Genomic DNA, 23,950 nt, shown 5'->3' with positions numbered 1-23,950 from the left:
TTTCAGCAAAGATGGAGTAACAGAGACTGGATGTACCCTCTCATTTAAAACCAAAATATATATGAAACACTCTTTAAGACACTGGACATCAGGTAACAAAGGATAGTGATCCTTAAGAGAAGGGAAAACAAATGAGGTGAGCCCTACGATTGTGCCACCTTCCTGCTCAAGGCACAGGGAGGGGGCACACAGGCAAAGCCCAGCAGACACCATGCACTGAGGAAATCCTGCTGAGAGTCGGAGAGGCAAAGGTAACTGGAGCTCGCAGGCAGAGCACCTGAGAGCTTCAGAGAGAAAGAACCCCAAAGATCTTCAGCTGAGCATGTGAGGACGCTCCCTGAGGCTGGGGCAAAAACCATCCAGAAGGTTTAGAGGACAGTACCCACTGCTCATACAGGCCAGGAACAGCACCTGTTCCCTCCATGCAGACTGGAAAATCTCACAATCCATGGAGCATCAGGGAGAGTACTCAAGAGTCTTGCCTTAGTAGTGGACAATAAATAGCCCTAGATTAACTGCTGCCCTGATACCATCTAACAAACCTTAAAAGCAAGACAAGAAAGTATCAGTTTCCAGATTACTTAACTGTGTCCCCCCAAAAGCATAATATTTATAGGAATACAAATAATCAACACCCAAGAAAGTCAAATTCATATGTCAGGTATCCAATCAAAAATCTGCAGGCATGCAAAGACACGGGAAAATATGATGCAGTTGAGGAAAAAATATCAATCAATCAAAACAGACTCAACTGATGCAGATATTAAAATTAACATACAGTATTAAAACAGTTCAACTATACTCTGTATGCTCAAAAAGCACTGAAGAAATAGATATAAAAAGGTACAAACTGAAATTCTAAAGATGAAAATTTCAATATCTGAAATGAAAAATGCACTGGATTGGATTAAAAACAGACTAAACATAGCAGAAGAAAAGATTAGTGAAAAGACCTAGTAGTAGAAACTGTCCAAAAGGAAAACAGCGACTTAAAAAGCTTAATAGATATCAACTAGTCCTGGGACACCACTAAGCACAGTAATAAACATGTAATAGGAGTCCCCAAAAGGAAAAGCGGACAAAAAAATTTGAAGACTAAAGGGCCAAAAAAATGTCCAAATATGATTAAAATTACAAATCTGCAGGTCCAAGAAGCTCATCAAAACCCTAATACAAGAATCATTAAAAGAACTATACCAAGACACACAGCCAAAGCGCTCAAAAATAGTGATAGAGAGAAAATCTTAACAATTGCCAGACAAAAAAGACACCTTTGTATATACAAAACAAAGGTAAAGATAACAGATTTCTCGATAGAAGCAATGTCAATGAAAAGAAACCAGAGCAACATCTTGAAAGTACCGAAAATAAACTTTGTCAACAAAGAATTCTATACCCAGCAAAAATATGTTCAAAAACAAAGGTGAGGTAGATGGAAGACTGGGATGGGGTGGGTGCGTGTATGTTTCGGCGGCCAGAAGGGGACCTGCGCAGTGGAGGTGACCGGGTGTTCTGGTTTGCTAATGCTGCCGGAATGCAAAACACCAGAGATGCATTGGCTTTTATAAAAGGGGGTTTATTTGGTCACACAGTTACAGTCTTAAGGCCATAAAGCGTCCAAAGTAACACATCAGCAATCAGGTACCTTCACTGGAGGATGGCCAATGGTGTCCGGAAAACCTCTGTTAGCTGGGAAGGCACGTGGCTGGCATCTGCTCCAAAGTTCTGGTTTCAAAATGGCTTTCTCCCAAGATGTTCCTCTCTAGGCTGCAGTTCCTCAAAAATGTCACTCTTAATTGCACTTGGGATATCTGTCCTCTCTCAGCTTCTCTGGAGCAAGAATCTGCTTTCAATGGCCATCTTCAAAATGTCTCTCATCTGCAGCTCCTGTGCTTTCTTCAAAGTGTCCCTCTTGGCTGTAGCTCCTCTTCAAAAGTTCACTCTCAGCTGCACTGAGTTACCTCTGCCTGTCAGCTCATTTATATGGCTTCACTGATCAAGGCCCACCCTGAATGGGTAGGGCCATGCCTCCATGGAAATGTCTCATCAGAGTTATCGCCTACAGTTGGATGGGGCACATTTCCATGCAAACAACCTAATCCAAACATTCCAACTTAATCCCCACTAATATGTCTGCCCCACAAGATTGCATCAAAGAATATGGCTTTTTCTGGGGGACATAATACATTCAAACCAGCACACCGGGGATCGAGCATTTAAGATCTGCTTGGTATACCCAGGGCGGCAACATGCTGGCTACAAGGTCTGTGTGTCTCCGGACACTGCCTTCCAGGGCCTTCCACCCAGCTTTCACTAAGGCCTCCCCAGTCTGACGAAGTCCATCACAAAGAACCAATGGCTCTTAACACCTAGGAGGGAATATGCCAGCAAGACAAGAATTGGGATCTAGCATGAGAAAACTGGCCAGAACTCAAAGATGCAGCACTGGAGTCATCGGTAGAAAAAATATTTAAAACTGATCCAATGGGAAGACGGTTTGTTGCTGGAGAAGCTGCTGTTGGTCTTGGAACATTGTGCTAATATGGCTTGGGAATGTCTAATGAGATTGGAGCTATTGAAAAGGCCTCAGTATGTGAAGGATAGAATTCATTCTACCTCTATGTACTCAGCAGGAAGTATTGGTTTTACAGCTTTGTCTACCTTGGCAGTGAGCAGATCTCCTGTTCTCATGAATTTCATGATGAGAGGCTCTTGGGTGACAACGGGTGCAACCTTTGTAGCCATGACTGGAGCTAGAATGCTGGTACAATCAATACCCTATGACCAGAGTCCTGGCCCAAAGCACCTTGTTTGGTGGCTACACTCTGGTATGATGGGTGCAGTGGTGGCTCCTCTGGCGACACTCGGAGGCCCTCTTCTCATTAGAGCTGCTGGGACACAGCCAGCATTGTGTGCACCCAGCAAGAAGTTTATGAACATGGGCGCACTCCTGGGAGTGGGCCTAGGTCTCGTCTTTGTGTCCTCACTGGGATCTGTATTTCTTCCACCTACCACAGTGGCTGGTGCCACTCTGTACTCAGCGGCGAATTATGGTGGATTGGTTCTTTTCAGCATGTTCCTCCTATATGACACCCAGAAAGTAATCAGGTGTGCCGAAGTAGCACCGTTATATGGAGGTCAAAAATATGATCCCATCAATTCGATGATGGCAATCTACATGGATGCATTAAATATATTTATATGAGTTGCCAGCATGCTAGCAACTGGAGGCAACAGACAGAAACGAAGGGACTTCTCTTCTGGCATCTCTAATACATCAGATACCTTGCTTGTTTAATAGGGGCAGATATTCATTAAATAGTTTGTACAAGCAGCTTATGTTGAAGTTTAGAAGACAAGAGCATGGCAACATGTTTAAAATGTTCCAGTATAATGTGAAGCTTCAGATCTGCTTTTTCTTCTGGAGAATAAATTCAGTAGTTCGCTTCCAAATAAGCACAAAAATTTCTAGTTCTCATGTTTGAGTAATTAAAAATGTTTTAATAAATATGAAAACTAAAAACAAAACAACAAAAAAATAAAAATAAAAAACAAAGGTGATTGGGGATGTGGGGTATGGAAGGCCAAAAGTAAACTAAAAAAACAAAACTTTGAAACACCTTTATCAGGGACAGTTAAATATAACACTCTATTTTTTTCTTCTTTCTAACAATGATGTAGATCAACAAAAGAAATCTGAGCTTTTTCAGATGACTTTAAATGTATTTTGTTTTTTAAATGCACAACTGATTCTTCTATACTATAATGCTCCTTTGCTGAGGCTGGGAAATGGCCAGACTGCTGACTGTGCCTTTAAAACATGTCCTGCTCTGACAGTGGCAGTCCTTCCGGTGCTGGAGAAGATTCACCTGCAGTCTCATGTGCTTTTCAAGAAATAATTTTCTGCCAAGACCTTGAGATACTCAAAGTGGCATGCCTTAGGCCCGGACTAAACATTAAGATCTTTTACATTGCAAACAAATTGTTTCAAATAAAAGTGTTGGAAAATATGGTAATGACGAATGGAAAAAAAAAACAAAGGTGAGGCCGAGATCAAAATGGTAGAATGGGAAGCATCAGGGCTCCATGGAAGCTTTGAACAACCAGCCATAACTGACAGAAACATCTTTTTAAAAGCTCCAGAAACAGTAACAGGGATGACTGCCCAATCAAGAAAAAGGCCTCTTAAAAGTGACAGGATCTCCTGGCACCTTGGCTGGCACCCGCCACTCCCCACCAGCATGGTGTGAAACTGGCCCACGCTCCCAGTGCAGGTCAGTGCAAGTCTCTATCCCAGTTTCAGAAGGAGCAGAGTAACCCTTGGGCACATACTGGGAGTATATATGACCCGATCTGTCTGGTGATGGCCTAAGGGACTCACTATCTCAAAACTTGCCCTACGTGTAGAAGAGGGCTTGCAGAGCTCTCCTACAGAACACTGAGAGAGCAATCAAGTAACAGCCTGAGGCAAAGGAATTCTGGTTTTAGGGCCTATAGAGTAGTGCCCGGGCCCACTAGGAAACTGTTTCCTAGGGAAGAAGGGATATTCATATCAGTGTAAATGGGGGAAATCCTAGGGCCAAACACACATAGCCAAGACAAGGTACTCAAGCAAAAAAGACCACGGAAGCCCCTACTCTTTGGCCTGGAGCTGTCCTTTAAACTTTGTATGGATAAGCTCTTAAGGAGAGCACTTTCACAGGTCAATCTGTAAAGACTGAGAAAGGTGTTTTCTTTTTTCCCCTTCTTTTTTTTTTTTTTCTTAGCTCCTAGCATCCAAGAAACGCTGTCATAACACTAGCTACACACAAATTACCAAACTATAAAGAAACAGGAATTGATGGCCCAAGCAAAGGAGAGGATTAAAGCATGAAAAAATCACAAATAAGAAGTATCAGACTTGGGAAATTCCAGACAAAATACTTTTTAAAAATGGTCCTAAATATGCTCAAACAGCTGAAGGAAAAATGAAAACATGGACAAAACAATTACAAGAAATCATGAAAGCAACTGATGAACACAAAGAGAATAGCAACAGAAAGACAGAAATTATGCAAAGGAACAACAAAGAGCCAAAGACCACAGGAAGAGAAATTAAAAATTCACTAAAGCAGTTCAACAGCAGATTTGAGCTGATGAAAAAAATCACCGACCTTGAAGATAAGACAACTAAAATAATCCTGTCTGAGGATCAGAAAGAAGAAGGAATAAAGAAAAGTGAACAAAGCCTGACAGACCCATGAGACACCATAAAGAAAAATGATACATGCATTGTGGAAATCCCAGAAGGAAAAGAGAGAAAGGGGCAGAGAGAATATTCAAATACATAATGGCTAGAAACCTCCAAAATTTAACAAATGACACAAAAATACACATCCAAGATGCTCAACTCCAAACAGGATAAACTCAATTAGACCTAATCCAGGCCATATTATAATCATATTGTTGAATGCCAAAGATAATTAAAGAATTCTGAAAGCCACAAGACAAGCAAATATGTCACAAAGAGAGCCTCAAAAAGACTAAGTGCCAATTTCTCACAGTAAATCATGGAAGCAAGAAGGCAGCGGGATGACATGTTTAAAGCACTGTAAGCAAAAATTCTCCAACCAAGAATTCTATATCTGACAAAACTTTCTTTCAAAATTGAGGGAGGGATTAAGACATTCCCAATTAAACAAAAGCTAAAGGAGTTTGTCACCACTGGACCAGTCCTACAAGAAGTGCTAAAGGGAGTTCTACAGATTGAAGGGAAAGGGCACTGGAAAACTGACTGAAGCCACATGAAGCAATAAAGCTCTCCATTAAAGACAATGACATGGGTAAACATAAATGTCAGTACTATAGTATTGTTGAATTGTAACTACACATTTTACTTCCTCCAAGATCTAAAAGACAAATGCATAAAATGTAATGATAATTCAATGGTTTGGGACTCATAATATATATGTATGTAATTTGTAACAAGAACTACCTCAAGGTGGGGGGACAGAGGGGTATAGGAGCATAGCTGATGTTTGCTATTGACATTGTTAAGTTGGAATCAAAGCAAAGAAACAAGATTGTTAGAGATGTAGGATGTTAAATTTAAGCCCCGTTGTAATCACAAAGAAAATATCATAGAATATGCAAAACCACAGAGAGAGAAAGTAGAGTATAAGTTACCAGGGGTGAGGGACAGGAGCAATGCAGAGTTAATGCAAAATGAGTGTAGGGTGAATGGAAACATTGGGGTGAATGGAAAGTTCTAGTAATGGATGGTGGTGAGGGTACTGCAACACTGTGAATGTGATTAATTCCCCTGAATGGTATGCTTGGGAGGAGTTGGGATGGGAAGATTTATATAATATATATGTATCCAAAATAAAAAAAAAAAATTTAAAGAAAGAAAAACTAAAGATAACGACAATTAAACGCAATACATGATACTGGATGGGATCTAAGAATGGAGAAGAAAAGACTCAAAAGGACATTATTGGGACAAAGGGAAAAATTGGAATATAGAATGTAGTTTTATATCAATGTTAAATTTCTTGAACTTGATAACTGCACTTAAGGTGATTATAAAAGTGAATATCCTGGTCCATAGGTCATATACATGAAAGTATTATGTGTTCAAGGAGTATAATGTGTGCAACCTACCCTCAAATGAAGGAGGCAAGGAGAGAGGGAAGGAGGAAGGGAGGGATGAATGGATGGCAAAGGTGACAAAACGTTAAAATTGGTGGATCTGGGTAACTGGGGGAGTGGGGGTAGGTTAGAGCTCTCTGGATGGGATCTGTGGTTGGTTTTGGTAACTGTCCTTTAAGTTTAAAATTACTTAAACATATAAAGGTAAAAAAAAAAAAATACACAACGACAGCTCTACTCTATGTACACACTTCAGGAAACTGTTTAATTACCTTAATTATCACTTATTAACAAGGAATAGTTTGCTAACAAACAAAAGGGGGCAAACGTCAAATAAAGACTTTACAGATATATGAAACCTGAAAGAATTCATTACTACCAGACCAGCACTACAAGAACTATTAAAGAAAGTCCTTTGGGCAGAAGAAAAAATGAGGCCAGATGGAAACAGAGAACAACACAAAGGAATAAAGAGCACAGTTAACAGTAACTACGTAAGTAAATATGTAAGACTCTTCCTTAATATGAAATATCTTTAAAAGATAACTGTTTAAACAAACAAAAAAACAACGTTATCAGTGTAAAAAATTGACAAAAATACCATAAAAGTTGGAAGGAAAGAAATAGAATGTCAATTATAACTCAGAAAAGCTGTTCAAAAATTTAAGTTGGGAGTCACGTCACCAAGATCATGACATAAGACATCCCTGGGAAAGTTTCCCCTTACAGACAGCTAAATAAAGGGCAGATTCACCTCACTTGGAACTCTGGAGGACAATAGAGACTGGAGAAAGTCTCCACAAATACTGACTCAAAACTAAAAAAAAAAAAAAAAAAAAAAAAACATAGGGGAGCAGTTCAGACATACTGTCCAGACCCATCCTATGCTCAACCCCTTGTGGTTCGAGACACCCAGAGGCTGCACTCCAGCCCAGGCACCTCCTGCCATGACACTTCAGTGAAAGTGTCCTTGGGCAAAAGATTACTTGCTTTAAAACAGAAGAGAGCACCCAGGAGGAGAAGAAAGTGAACACAGCCCAAGAGACCTGAGGGATACCGTCAACTATACCAATATCCGCATTGTATGAGTCTGAGAAAGAGAAGGAGAAAAAGGGCAGAAGGAACATTCAAAGAAATAACAGCAGAAAACTTCCCAAACATAACAATGACATGAATGTGCACATTCAAGAAGCTCAATGAACCCCACACACACACAATAAACTTGAAGAGAACCACACCCAGACAAATAGCAGTCAAACTGGAGAATGTCAAGGACAGTATGAGAGTTCTGAAAGCTGCAAGAGAAAATCAACATGTTATGTACAAAGGAGTACCAGTAAGATTAAATGCTGATTTCTCATGAAAAACTATGAACGCAAGAAGGCAACAGGACAAAATATGTTAAATGCTTACCACCCAAAATTTTATATAATTATGTCTTCCAAAAATGAGGGAGAGATTAAGACATTCTCAGATAAACAAAAGCTGAGAGACTTCATACCACTAGAGTGTCCCACAGGCAATGCTAAAGGGAATTCTTCTGACTCAAAGGAAGGACAGTATACAGTGGCTGACAGCAGCATAGAAGAATAAAGACCTCCAGTAAAAGTAATGACTTTGGAAGTTAAAAATGCCAGTACTGGAGAACCCAAGATGGCGGTTAGGTAAGACAGGGCAAAAAAACACCTCCGTGAAAAATACTAGTTAAAAGCCAGAAAGTGACCCAGAACACCAGTTCCAGTGATGCACCAGCCAGACAAGATCTGCTAAATCCACAAGGACCATGCATTTCGTGAAACCGGGAGTCTGCATTCTGAAACGAGCGAGTGAGCCGGATGAAAGTCCAGCGGCCACACTGCGGTGTGGGGAAACCATGGGTTGGCGTTTGGAGATGGACTAGTTCTTTTTAATTAAAAAAAAAAAACACCTGAGACCGATTGCAGATACAACGGTAAGAACCACTCAGTGAAGCACGGCAGGAGCGGGCTATCCCAACGTCTTGGTGTCTGGCGTGGAGGATAAACCTACCAACACCCACTGATGATTGTCTTGGAGCCGGGGGGCAGAGGGGAGACAAAAGGAGAAAGAAACCGCGCCCCTTGCAACCATCTCCCCCGCAGGCTGGGGACACTCCCGCCCAGGGCCGGAACCACAGCCCAGAGCCGCGCCAAGAAACCCAGTGTGACAGGGAGTGTTTCCCACAGCACCACACACATGCCACAATATCAGCCATGGACAGTGGCCTTTAGGGCACCCAGAGCTGGGAAGGTGGATCTGTGCGAAGATGGGGTAATTAACACACCCCATTCAACCATGTTTACAGCAGGCTGGGAACACCCCCGCATGGTCTGGCAGCCCAGGGTTTCCCTGGAGGGCTGGCGCACACTTGTGATGTGGCGCAGCCTTCCCTCGGCAGGGGTCCTGGAAGAGCACGGCTGAGAAGGGGGACCCACTTGGAAATCCCAGGGACCCTATGCCAGTGCCAGGGACTTGTGGGTCAGCAGCAGAGACGATCTGTGGCAGGACTGAGGTGAAGGCTTGGACTCTTGCAACAGCCTTAAATCCCCGGGAACACCTAGGAGGTTTGATTATTAAAGCTGCCCTGCCTCCCTAACCGCTCAGACACACACCCCACATTCAGGGCGGACAGCACCAACACCACACCCAAACTTGGTGCACCAACTGAACCCCACAAGAATCAGACCCCCACACACCACAAAGACAAAGCTAGGGAGAACTGACTTGAAGGGAATAGGTGACTCACAGACGCCATCTGCTGGTTAGTTAGAGAATGTGTACGCCACCAAGCTGTAGATCTGACAAATTAGAGATTAGTATTTTGTAGACCCTGAAAGAACCTTATCAAGTAAAGCAAATGCCAAGAGGCCAAAAACAACAGAAAATCTTAATGCATATGATAAAACCAAATGATATGGAGAACCCAAACCCAAACACCCAAATCAAAAGATCAGAAGAGACAGTACTTGGCGCAATTAATCAAAGAACTAAAGTCAAACAATGAGAGCATGGCACAGGATATAAAGGACATGAAGAAGAGCATGGCACAGGATATAAAGGACATAAAGAACACCCTCGAAGAGCATAAAGAAGAAACTGCAAGAGTAAATAGAAGATCTTATGGAAATAAAAGAAACTGTTGGCCAAATTAAAAAGACATTGGATACTCATAATACAAGATTTAGAGAAAGTTGAACAATGACTCAGTGTCCTCGAGGACCAAAGAATGGAAAATGAAAGAACAAAAAAAAGAATGGGGAAAAAAATTGAAAAAATCTAAATGGATCTCAGGGATATGATAGATAAAATAAAACTTCCAAATTTAAGACTCATTGGTGTCCCAGAAGGGGAAGAGAAGGGTAAAGGTCTAGAAAGAGTATTCAAAGAAATGGTTGGGGAAAACTTCCCAAACCTTCTACACAATATAAATACACAAAGCACAAATGCCCAGCGAACTCCAAATAAGAGTAAATCCAAATAAACCCACTCCAAGACACATTCTGATCAGACTCTCAAATACTGAAGAGAAGGAGCAAGTTCCGAAAGCAGCGAGAAAAGAAATTCACCACATACAAAGGAAACAACATAAGACTAAGTAGTGAATACTCAGTGGCCACTATGGAGGCCAGAAGGCAGTGGCATGACATATTTAAAATTCTGAGAGAGAAAAATTTCCAACCAAGAATACTTTATCCAGCAAAGCTCTCCTTCAAATTTGAGGGAGAGTTTAAATTTTTCACAGACAAACAAATATAGAGAGATTTTGCTAATAAAAGACCTGTCCTACTTCAGATACTAAAGGGAGCCCTACCAACAGAGAAACAAAGAAAGGAGAGTGAGATATAGAGAAATTTAACAGACATATATGGAACATTACATCCCAAGTCACCAGGACACACATTCTTCTCTAGTGATCACAGATCTTTCCCCAGAATAGACCATAGGCTGGGACATAAAACAAGCTTCTATAAATTAAAAAAAAAAAAAAATTGTATTTATTCAAAGCACATTCTCTGACCACAATGGAATACAAATAGAAGTCAATAACCATCAGAGACTTAGAAAATTCACAAACACATGGAGGGTAAAAATTAGGGGGAGATGAAAACATTCCCGGATAATCAAAAGCTGAGGGACGTCATCACCAGTAGATAAGCCGTATAAGAAATGCTAAAGGGAATTGTGCAGGCTGAGAGAAAGGGACACTAAACAACTGACTGAAACCACATGAAGAAATAAAGATTTCCAGTAAAGATCACACGGTAAATATAAATACCAACATTACTGTATTTTTGATTTGTAATTCCACTACTTACTTTCTATAGGATCTAAAATACATAAACTGTAATGATAAATCAGTGATTTTGGACTCATTGTAAAATATGTACATGTTGACAAGAACTACATAAAGGTGGGGGAATGGAGGAGTAAAGGAACATAAGTTTATGTGCCCTATTGAAGTTAAGTTGGTATCAAAGAAAAACAAGGTTGCTATAGACTTAAAAGGTTAAATTTAAGCCCCACGGTAAACACAAAGAAAGTATCAGAAAATATGACCACAGAGATGAAAAGTGGAGTATGGGTTATGAGAAGTGGGGGAAAGGGCAATGGGGAGTTAAGAAAGGAGTGTAGGGTTTCTGTTTGGGGTGAAGGGAAATTTCTAGTAATGGATGGTGGGAAGGTGATAGCATTGCAACATTCTAAATGTGATTAATCCCACTAATGGAATGCTAGGGAAGGGTCAGAATGAGAAGATTTAAACTGTATATATGTTTCCACAAGTGAAAAAAAAAGATAGTCTAAATAGACAATGACAATTAAATGCCAAGGATGATCCTGGATGGGATCTGAGGATGGAGGAGAGGAGGCTCAAAGGGACATAGTTGGGACATAAGAAAAAAAAAAAGGAAATATAGAATGTAAGCTTTGTATCAATGTTGAATTTCTTGAACTTCTTAGCTGCGCTTAACGGGAATGCATAAAAGAATGTTCTTGTTCATGGGAAATGTATACGTGAATTATATTGTTTGTTCAAGGATGTGTGCAGCTTGCTGTCATATGTTCAGAAGACAGAGCAATAGATGATGGATGATAGACAGGGAGGAAGGGAGGGAAAGAAAGAAATGGTGGTGTGACAGGATGTTAAAGTTGGTGGATCTGGGGTATCAGTGGAGGCGGGTTGGGGTATGCTGGAGTTCTGTATATGGGGTTTGTATTGTTTTTGCAACTGTTCCATTTGAATTTATCTCAAAATAAAATTAAAAAAAAAAAATGCCAGTACTATTACGTTGCATTTTTTGGTATATAACACCATTTTTTACTTCCTGTGGGCTCAAAAACACAAATTACATAAAAAGTAATGATAAATCTGCGGTTTGGGGCATACAATGTATAAAGATATAATTTGTAACGAATACAACAAAAAAGTAGGGGACGGAAGGATTTGGGAACAGTGTATGTATATGTTATTGTGGTAGTTAGTTGGTATCAAATCATATGTGATTATTATAGATTTAAAGTTTTAAGTTTCATAAGTTAAAATATATGAAAAATATATACAGAAAGGAATGAGAAGGGACTCAAAATGTTACAACACAAAAAATCAAATAAATATGAGAGTACACATTAACAAAAGTATCAAGGGACAAAAAAAGTATGTGATGTACAAAGACCAAATAGCAAAATGGCAAAAGAAAGTCCTGCATTATCAATGGTTACTTTAAATGTAAATGGTTTAAACTCTTCAGCCAAAAGGCAGAGTGTCAGAATGGGTAGAAAATCATCACCCAACTATATGCTGTTTCCAAGAGACTCACTTTAAATTCAAAGACACAAGTTGGTTGAACGTGAAAGGATGAAAAATATATATACCATGCATATGGTAACCAGAAGAGAGTTGGGGTAGCTATACTAAACTGAAATAAAATAGACTTTAAATCAAAAACTGTGGTAAGGGACAAAAAGGTCACTATATACTAATAAAGGGTCAGTTCAAAAAGAAGACATGAAAATTTTAAATATATACATATTTAAATATATTTAAATATATTTGTGGCAGAACCCCAAAATATATGAAGCAAATATTGACAGATTTGAGGCAGGAAATAAGACAGTTCTACAACAGTATTGGGAGACCTCAATACACCACTTTCAATAGTAGACAAAACATCTAGACAGATCAATAAGGATACAAGACTTGAACTATACTACAAACCAACTAGACTTAACAGACATACATAGAACGTTTCATGTAGCAGGAGCAGAATATAAATTATTCTCTAATATGCATGGATCATTCCCCAGGATAGACCAAATGTTAGGTTGCAAAACAAGTCTCAATAAATTCAAAAATATCATAATTTTACAATGCATCTTCTCTGACCACAATGGAATGAAGCTAGAAGCCAGTAACAGAGGGAGTACTGGAAAATTCACTAATATGTGGAAACTAAACTACTCACTCTTTAAACAACCAATGAGTCAGAGAAGAAATCACAAGGGAATTTAAGAACTATCTTGATGCAAATGCAAACAAAAACAAAACATACTAAGACTCATGGGATATAGCAAAGGCAGTGCTGAGAGGGAAATTAATAGCTCTAAATGCATGTATTAAAAAAGAAGAAAGTTCACATATCAGAGACCTATCCTCACAACTGAAGGATCTAGAAAAAGAGTAAACTAAACCCAAAGCAAGGAGAAGAGGGAAATAACAAAGATTAGAGCAGAAATAAATAAAAATAGAGATTTACAAAAAAAGAGAGGATAAATGAAACCAAAAGTTGGCTCTTTGAAAAGATCAATAAAATCAACAAGGCTTTAACTAGACTGACAAAAAAAGAGAGTAGATACAAATGATTAAAATCAGAAATGAACCCCACAGAAATAAAAAAAAAAAAAAGATTATAAGAAGATACTATGAACATCTGAATTAGATAACCTAGATGAAACAGACAAATTCCTAAAAATACACAAACTACCTAAACTGACTCAAGAAAAAAACAGAAGATCTCAACAGATGAATGACAGGTAGAGACTGAATCAGTCACCAAAAACCTCCCAAAAAGGAAAGCCCAAGACCAGATGGCTTCACAGGGTAATTTTACAAACATTCTAAGAATTAACACCCATCCTGCTCCAACGCTTCCAAAAATTTGAAAAGGAGGGAATTCTCCCTAACTCATTCTATGAGGCCAACATTATCCTAATACCAAAGCCAGATAAAGATACAAAAACAAAACAAAACAAAACAAAAACCCTATATAAACAAACACCCTTATGACTAGAGATGCAAAACTCAACAAAATACTAGCAAACCAAATCCAAAAGCACATTAAAAGAAGTATACACCATGATCGGTAGGATTTACCCCAGATATGCAAGAGGGGCTCAATACAACAAAATCAATTAATGAAGTACACCACATTAACAGAATAAAGGGGAAAAAAAGACTCATCTCAATTGACACAGAAAGGCACTGGACAAAATCCAGAACCCCTTCTTGATTAAAAAACTTGGAACACCAGGAATAAAGAAACCTTCTCAGCATGATTAAAGGCACGTATGAAAACCTACAGAGGACATCATATTCAACAGTAAAGAATAAAAGCTTTCCCCCTAAAATCAGGAATAAGCCAAGGATGTCCACTGTCACCACTGTTATTCAACATTGTGCTGGAAGTTCCAGGCAGAGCAATCAGGCAAGAAAAAGAACTAAAAGGCAACCAAATTGGAAAGGAAGAAGTAAAACTTTCCCTATTTGCATATGACTTGATCCTCTATATGACTTGATCCAATATGACTTGATCCTTTATATGGAAAATCCTGGGAACTTCACAACACAGCCCTAGAGCTAATAAACATATACAGCAAATTGGCAGGGTACAAGATCAACATGCAAAAATCAGAGTTTCTGTACACTAGCAATGAAAAACGAAAAGCGACAATCAAGAAAAAAATTCCATTTACAGTATCAATGAAAAGGATCAAATATCTAGGAATAAATTTAACCAAGGATGGAAAAGACTTGTACACAGAAAACAACAAAACATTGCTGAAAGAAATTAAAGAAGACATAAATAAATGGAAGGACAATCCATGTTCACAGATTGGAAGATTAAATATTGTTAAGATGTCAAGTCTACCCAAAGCAATATACAGATACACCACAATCCCAATCAAAATTCCAAAAGACTTCTTCGCAGTAATGGAAAAATCAACCATCAAATTCATATGAAAGGGTAAGCAGCACCAAACAGCCAAAACCACCTTGAAAGAGAACAAATTTGAAGGACTCACACTTCTTGATTTTAAAACCTTTTACAAAGTTACAGTAATCAAAACAGCAGACTACTGACAAAGGGCAGACATAAAGATCAATGGAATCAAACTGAGAGTTCAGGAATAAACCCTGACATCTTTGACTAACTGAACTTTGACAAGGCTAGGAACTCCACTCAGTGGGGAAAAAATAATCTCTTCAACAAATGATGCTGGGAAAACTGAACAGCATTTGAAAAAGAATGAAGGTGGATGCCTACCTCACACCATATACAAAAATTAACTCATAATAGATCAAAGATCTAAAAATAAGAATTAAAACTATAAATCTCCTATATAATCTCACTTATCTGAAACAAGCAGAATATGCAAATTCATAAAGTCAGAAACTAGAATACAGGTTAACAGAGGCCAGATGGGCAAGGGGAATGGGGAATTAATGTTGAATTGGTATGGAGTTTCTCTTGGGGTGATGGAAAAATTTTGGCAATGGATAATGGTAAGAGAGGCACAACACTGTGACAATAACACCACTGAATTTTACATTTGAAAAGGGATAAAAAGGATAATTTTAGGTTGTATGTAAGTTACCACATACAAAGAAGCCTATAAAACAGTATAACACAAAGAGTGGACCATAATGTGAAAAGTGCACTAAAGTTAATAGCATAATTATAATAATACTGTTATGTCAACTGTAACAAAAGTACCACACTAATGCAAAATATTAATAATTGGGAAAACTGTGAGAGGAGAGTATAAGGGAACTGTACTTTCTGCATGATTTTTCTGTAAACCTACAACTGTTCCAAAAAAATTTTTTTAATTAAAAGTTTGGATAAAAAGATATTTAAAGATCTTTCCATGAAAACTGTTATATTTTAATATTATAACTCCTTATTCTCCTAGATTCTATTTTTTTAGATGCATTAACATCCCCATTTTGCTACACATATTTTTATGTATAGAAAAAAACTAGAGGTTCTTCTAACATACCTTCCTCCTGAAACCGCATCAAAAATAAGAAAAATGAAATGAAAACTAATTTAAAAAGCACAAATTCAAGGAAAAAGAATAGGAGTTATGAGAACAGCAGTCAAGAGTTGTGTATTCACTCTCCAGCTTCCAAAATATTTAATGACACCATTCAGAAAAAGGCTGCAACCAAACAGCTTGAAAGTGAGATCTGAAACCTCAAGTCTGGAACGACTCAAAAAAAAGAGGCACAGATAGCTGTTAAGGCATGCTTGTGGGATGGGGCTAAAAACAGAAAGAATAAGTTCAAGTCTGTAAAAGGAACAGTTATATCTCCAAATCCCTTCCTCCATTTTAGGAGGCAACTTACAAAGAAGTGTGTGGAGAGGCTGAACCCGAGAGGCACAGATGCCAGCCTGGAGTAAGATGCCCTACAGACAGCTGTGGGAGAAAGTGGAAGCCTGCCTTCCAAACAATGAGACCTCCCTCATGCCCTTCCCCTGCTCAGAGTTCTGAACAATGGCAGCCAGGCCTATGCCACCAAGACTGGAGTAACGAAGCAAAGAGCAGAAATAATATGTAAAAGGAGTTTAAAGTGATGGCCTCCAGGAAGTGAAAAGCAGACAGCGGGAGGAATAGGGCATAAAACAACTATTTTGTTGTTGTTATTGTAAGCCTTAAAGAATTATTTGACCTCTTAAACTATATTCACATATTATTTTTTAAACCATGAACTTATAGCACCAACAAAAATTATTTTTAATTGAATTAACACCGTACCTATAAAAATTCTCATTTTTTTCTTGTTAACTTGTAATTCTTTTTCTTCCTTACCTTCTTTCCACCTGGCTTTTCCACCGTGAATACTTCACTCCAGATCTGAATCCCAGTGGTTTCTGGGTCAGAACCCCCTCGCCATGAAAATCCTGTTAATGGTTCTTCTGGGTCACCCAACCAATTTGAATGGCCACCTTCCTTCTGCAGAAGAAATAAGAAACTAACATTAAATCTTAAATGAGTCATTTTATACTTCAAGGATAGTCTGTAAGATTATTTTGCTCTTTTGGACATAAAAGTTTTGTTTTCTATTTTGAAATGAAATAATTCTACCTTACCTGAAAATATAAATATCGTAGCATAAAGTCCAGAAAGAAGGACTTGCCCTTTCGGAAGGCACCAGCCACTGACACCACCACCACATCAAGATCTCGGATGTGGTCCTGCAAGAGGATACCGGCCAAGGCCTTCTCTTCTAGCTCAAAGGAATGTTGGTCTTTGTGAACTGAAACAACCTGCACCGGTCCAGGCTTTTTGCTCTCCATGGCATCACCTATGTTCATGTGGAACAAAAAAAAAACTTTCAATTTTTTTAAGTACATATTTTGAACATGGGGAGAGCAAAAACTTCTTAAACAGGACACAAAAGCACTAACCATAAAACAAAAAATTACAAATTAGGCTCCATTAAGATTAATAATTACAGTTCCTTAAAAGACAGCATTAAGAGAGTAAAAAGACAAGCCACAGAATAGGAGAAAATATTCACAATACATATATCCAAAAGACTCATCTCCAGAATCAATATAGAAATTTATAAGAAAAAAAAATTCAATTTAAAAAATAAAGACTTTGAACGGGCACTTCACAGAAAGGTTATCCAAAATAGGCAATAATTAGATGAAAAAAAGTGCTCCCATAGCATTACTTATCAGGGAAAGGTAAACTAAAACCACAGTCAGATACCATTTCATGCCCATCTGAAGGGCTAAAACTTAAGAGACTGGTAATATCAACTATGGGAAAGAATATGGAGCAACCGGAACTATAATATATTATTAAGAATATAGCCACTTTGGAAAACTGTTTGACAGTAATTAGTAAAATTAAACATATCTATGATCCAGCAATCCCACTCCTAGGTATATATCGAAGGGAAATGAATACATGTGTTCACCAAAAGGCATATTCGAGAATGCTCACACCAGTTTTATTCAAAGTAGTCCAAACTAGAAATAACCCAAATGTCCATCAACAGTAGAAAGGGTAAACAAATTGTGGTATACTCAGAAAAGGGAATATTACACAGCAATGTAAAAGAACAAACTACTGATACGTAGATCAACAAAATGGAAAAATCTCAGGCATTACATTGACAAAAGAAGCCAAACACAAGAATGTACACTATATGACTCCATTTATATAAAATTCAAGAACAAGCAAAACCAGGTGGTAGTGATAGAAGTCAGAATAATACTACCTTGGTGGGAAGAGTTTATTATCTAAAAAGGAGAAAGAGATACCCCCTGGCTGCTAGAAATTCTCTATACATGTATCTTAATCTGGGTGGCTGTTATATGGGTAAATGCATATGCAGAAATTCACCAAGCTGTACAATTAAGATTAGTGCAATTTATTTCTTTACCTTATATGTGTTATACCTCAATAAAGTAAAACTATTAAAAATTTTTAAAAGAATACACACACAGGCACACACACCTATGTACACGGCACATAATTTAAAGGGGAAAAGAGGATCTGGGGGGAAAAGCAATTTCCAATCCTATCCTCCAGACACCTTGTTCCCTTCCATAGAGACAATTAATATTACCAATTTCTGGTGTATCACTGCAGAGATTAGTCAATATTATTAGAAGAGCACTTTCATTGCACAGATCCACATTCAGTTCTAGGAATGAGCTCAAAATGCTAAATATACATAAAAAGCAAAAATAAATCATTGTAGTAAGATGTTAACAAGGGAAACTACAGAAAGTACGTAGGAACACCCTGTACTATCTGCTCAATTTTTCTGTAAACCTAAACTGTTCCACAAAATAGTCTATCAATTAGAAAAAATAATACCATTTTTTTAAAAAAACATAAATCATAGTAATAGCTATCACTTAGAGGGCATTTTGTAAGAGCCTGGCACTGCTAAACACTTTATATACATTATTTTATTTCATCTTCAGTACAAGCTATTAGGTAAATCATGTTGCCCCATTTTAAAATTAAGGACACTAGGCTTACAAAGCTTAAGAATCTTGCCCAACAGGTCCTGGAGATCAGCTCAAGATCTCTAGGTGGCTGTGTTTTACAGATCACTCTTAACAATCTGGTCAAAGTTCAGCGGTAATTAATTCTATGACTCAAAATTAAGGACTAACTAGTAGTTTCCACACCAGAGTTAAGAGCACAAAGATAATAATTATTTGAAATTCAGAGCCACTTTGTAGCTGTGGATTTATGGAGAACTTTCCAAAACCTGCCAGTGGGGACTAGGGAACAAGGCAAAGCACTATTTCCCTCAGTGTGGTACTACTGGTATTAAAGGAGATATTTTTTAAGCAGCATTAAGGCCATTTTTTTAATAGTCGTGTGTCCTAATGTGTATTAGAAGACACCAAACCCATGTTTCAGGGGTTATTGCTCAGAAGGAAACTAAGTTCAAAAAGTGAACAAATTTAAAATAAATTTAAGGACAAATATTAAGTAAGGCATGGTACAGACAGGCAGATATGACCAAATCCACAAAGATGGTCCCCCAAATATTTTAGTCTGAGAAGCACTGGAGATGGCATGATCACAGGAGACAGAGCCAACTGTTCACTTTCTATGCCTAAAATATAACGGAGTATCAAAAGGTTTCTCGCAACTTTTTAAATTCTTTTGAGGCCACTGGAAAACAAGTTATAAACACAGGTTAAATGTCATACTACCATTCTAACAAATGCATACGCAGACTTCTCTTTCTCTGTGTTGCCTGGATAAAAACAAAACATTCTGCAAATAACTGTCTTAGTATTGTTCTTATTGCCACAGAAATAGGTGAATCCAGGACCTAATGACCCTCAGTCTTCCACAGAAAATAATTAATTAGAAAAATTCATTCAGACCATATGAATCAGCCACAGTGTTAATTACCATGCAGTATACAAAGTACAAAAACACAGCCACCGATTGTGGCAGAGATGGCTGGTCGTTCCCCTAATATCCATTTCCCCCTCCTGCCGTGGTAATGGATTGTTAGCTGGGCATACATCTGCCCAGAAGAAACACATTTCCTACCCAAACTTGCACGTAGCGGATGACCATGTATCTAAGCTCTGACCAATGGGATGTGACTAGAACCGATTCTGGCAACTTCTAGATCACGCCATCCCCCCCTTCCTGCTGACTGGAGGCAGAAGCGGTAGTGAGTCATCCTGGGCCACACACACGAGGGCAACACCCTAAGGACACTGGAGCAACAAGAAAGGTAAGGCCTAGGTCTCTTGTAGCAGAGCTGCCAGGCTGGTTCACTTTTACGTGAAAGAAAAAAGTTGGGAGCTCTGTCAGAAACAGCCAAACCTAGTAACTAACAAATGAGTCTCCCACCCCACCCCCCACAGGGCTTTAAATAAAGCTAATGACACTGGCTGTTTCAATTTCACCATTAAAGTTTGCCGAGCAGTATGAATATACTGACACAGAGCAGACATAAGCAACTAACTGTACAATGACTGAGTGATGTGTACTACAACACAGTGGAAGGCCACAACCCCAAGGAGGCAGGTGGCACTGTCAGAGCGACAGGCATAGAAGGGAAAGGAACATGGGCTACCGGCAAGACAGAATAACTCAATGACAAAAATTTATGCAGCTGTGCACAATGAACTGCACTTCAAGAGAAGTTGAAGGTCACTGAGAAGGACAGTGGAAAAAAAGGATACAGCCTTTATTCCTCTCCTGCTCACTTCCTGCCTATAGGACAGTGCCTGTAGTAGGCTGAATTATATACCCAGAAAACGTGTTCTTAATCTGCATCCATTCCTATGGTTGTGAACCCACTGCAAAAAAGGACCTTTTTATTAAGGTTTGGCCAACTGAATGTGGTGAGGCCTCAATCCTATTACCAGAGGCTTTATGGAGAGAAGGCCATGGGAACGAGCTGGAAGCCAGAAGTCAACAGAACACAGAATGGAAAGGAGAGGACACCACTGCATGCATTACCATGTGACAGCAAAGCAAGGAGCCCAAGGATTGCCAACTGACCCCCAGGAGGAAGCAAGCCTTCTAGCCTCTTTAACTGTAAGCCAATAAAGTCCTGTTGGGAAGCCAACCATTGCGTGCGATTTGTTTCAGCAGCCTGGAGACTAAGGCAGTACTCAAGAATAAAGGAAGAGAACTAGTCACTTGCTGGGTGTGGGGGGCTGGGGAGATCCTGCATTTCTCCTCACAAAAGTGGGATGAGCTCCTTTATCTATATCCACTAGATTAAACAAGATGTTGTTCACTGACCATGTTCCTTTGTTTGGATCTGCTTAAGGGAAAAAAATATTTTGAACTGTGCACATCACCAACAATTCTATTTCAAAAGACAGAGAGCTGCTCACTTTTTACCTCACCATCTTTACCTCCTGTTGCTTCTTAAAGACCAGGTCACTTGCAATCTCTCTTGCCTATTGGGTTGATCATCCAAGTCACCATCCGAGGTGTTGCTCTGATGACATCACTTCATCCCTTCCAGCTGAACTCTTCTACTTCATTACAGCACATAAGCTTATCATAAAACACTATCAAAAATATTTTATGGCTTGATGAATCAAAGCCTTTCACCCATTCTCCCTTCTGTCTTATTTCTTCTAATTCCTTATTGCCCTCATGCTCCCAGGCAAATTTATTCTCACCGGCATTTCTACTTGAAGAAAATTAGGATCCAGGTCCTGCCCTGTATTGATTCTAAAATTTTGAATCTACAACCTTTTCAACATTTAGTTCCCACAACCTGAAATGCTTCTTCCCCCTTAACTCTAGGCAAATACCAGCTCATCCCTCAATACTCACCTTCAGATAAAGTCATCTCTTCACCCTGATCATGCCACCCCATCCTCTCAGAACCTATCCTTTACATGGTTTGATGAAAAGAGGCACCAAGACAGGGCAGGGCCTGAATCCTTTTGTTTCTCCTTTAGAATGTAAGTTCCATGTGCTTGTTTGAATCTATTATGTCCCCCAGAAAAATCATGTTCTTTTAATCCAACCTTGTTGCTGCAGACTTAACATGGGTGGGATTTTTTAATTAGGTTGTTTCCATGGAAATGTGACTCACCTAACTGAGGGTGAGACCTTTTGATTAGATTATTTCCATGGAGGTGTGACCCTGCCCATTCAAGGTGTGTCATGATTAGTTTACTGGAATCCATAAAAGAGCTCAGGGGCCAACACACAGACCGGGACACTTGGAGATACAGAAAGACGTTTGGAGATGCCAAGCTAAGAGATGAAGCCCAGATTTTGCCCTGGAGAAGTCAAGAGAGGACCCCCAGATATTTGGAGAGAAATACCCTGGGAGAACAAGCAAGGATGCACAGGAACTGAGAAAGAAGCTAGAAGACACAGAAGCCCAGAGACATTTTGGAGAAAGCCATTTTGAAACCAGAACCCAGGAGCAAAGGACCAGCAAACACCAGCCACATGCCATCCCAGCAGACAGAGGTGTTCCGGACACCATCGGCCTTTCTTCAGTGAAGGTATCCCCTTGTTGATGGCTTAATTTGGATATTTCCATGGCCTTAGAACTGTAAGTTTGTGAACCAATAAACTCCCATAGTAAACATCAAACCATTTCTGATAATTTGCATTCTGGAAGCTTTAGCAAACCGAACACTCCAAGAGGGCAGGAATTTTTGTCCCTCTTTTTCAATGCTGTATCCCCCAAACATAGTAGGCATCCAGTAAATATTTATGTAATAGAAGAATAAATTTCACCACACTTACTCACAATGTAACTCTGGGTAAATTTCTAACCACCTTATAGATCTACTATCCATCTCAAAGAACTGTAAGCACAGTATTTGAAACATATTGTGGACTCAGAAAGTAACAGTTTCTCCTTTCTACTCTCTTTTTTCCACCAAAATCTTGTACATAATATATGCCATTATGTTTTGTCATCCTGGGGAGTAGGAATACTGCCACACTCAGCCCCAGTATTTAATATAGTGAGAATAATAGTTTCCCAGTATTATGAAGACTAAACCCAACGGCACATGTAAAACACCTCAATAAAAATCAGTTTCTTCCCAACCCTCTCCTCTTCTTTCACTGTCAAAACTCCTTGAAGGTATGTCTTCATTCACTGCCTCCACTTGCTTTCTACTTATTCTCTTAGTTCATTGCAATCTAGATTTCATCTCAATATCTCTGTTGAAACTATTCTCTGGTTTACCAATGATCTCTCTTACCAAATCTAATGGCCCTTTCTCAGCTCTCATTCAGCATTACCTCTCTGTGTCATAACACAAGTGCCACTCACTTCTAAAACATCTTAAAATCCTTGTATTCTGTAACAGTCACATTCTTAGTTCTCTTTCCTTTTCTTTATCATCTCCTTTTACTGGTCCTTTTTCTTCTTTCATCCCCTGTGGATATACAACAATGCTCTGCTTAAGCCTTTTCCAGTTTTTAGTCACTCCCTCAATGAGCTCTTTTTTCTTATAATTTCAACTACACACTCTATACTGATGACACAACCTCATTAGATCTAACTGCAATCGGGTTCTAAATGCCTAAGGGACAGACTCACCTAGATGCTCCACAATTGCCTCACTATCAGGAGTCAAGTGTAGAAATAAATGGGCCTGAGTGTCAAGAGACAAGTTCCTATTCCAGTTCTATCACCACAACCTGTGTGATTCGGGGCACGTCTAGTCTTCAGTCTCATTGGTAAAATGAGTCAAGTTTCAAGTACTGAAACTCTTCAGTACTAACATTTTACTAAGTTTACATTTAGTGATATCTCCAAAATAGATCCTCTCACTTACCCCACCACTTCTCTCAATGCCCCCACCTTTCTATCTCCATGGCCAAACCTTTTTCCCAAGTCCATCTTCCCTATGAGCTGTATCACCAAATCCTAACATTTGTCCTTCCACGATTTAAGTTCCTGTTTTGGCAAAGGCTGTTACTCCAGCAAGGCAGTATGTATAGGAGAAAGAGCCTCACTGACAATCAGGAAAGGCCAGAGTTCTGGGCCCAGTTTTGCACTGACTGTAACAGCAGGAGT

The 23,950-nt window shown here is 39.1% G+C and overlaps 1 protein-coding gene and 1 pseudogene across 2 annotated transcripts in view; one reads left to right on the top strand and one right to left on the bottom strand.

Annotated features, from left to right (window-relative positions):
* ATL3 (atlastin GTPase 3) overlaps window positions 1-23,950 on the bottom strand; it is a 72,894-nt gene that overhangs the window by 43,679 nt on the left and 5,265 nt on the right. For both annotated transcript variants that reach the window (XM_037838461.1, XM_037838462.1), the window contains exons 2-3: window positions 17,019-17,233; window positions 16,738-16,881 (exon numbers count right to left, since the gene is read on the bottom strand). In XM_037838461.1, coding sequence (XP_037694389.1) covers window positions 16,738-16,881; window positions 17,019-17,233 — 359 coding nt within the window. The remainder of the gene's footprint in view (window positions 1-16,737; window positions 16,882-17,018; window positions 17,234-23,950) is intronic.
* LOC119535830 lies at window positions 2,250-3,298 on the top strand (annotated as a pseudogene).

The sequence above is a fragment of the Choloepus didactylus genome, chromosome 6, assembly GCF_015220235.1.
Source record: "Choloepus didactylus isolate mChoDid1 chromosome 6, mChoDid1.pri, whole genome shotgun sequence".
Taxonomy (NCBI): Eukaryota; Metazoa; Chordata; class Mammalia; order Pilosa; family Megalonychidae; genus Choloepus; species Choloepus didactylus.
This window is presented reverse-complemented; position numbering and strand designations above follow the sequence as displayed.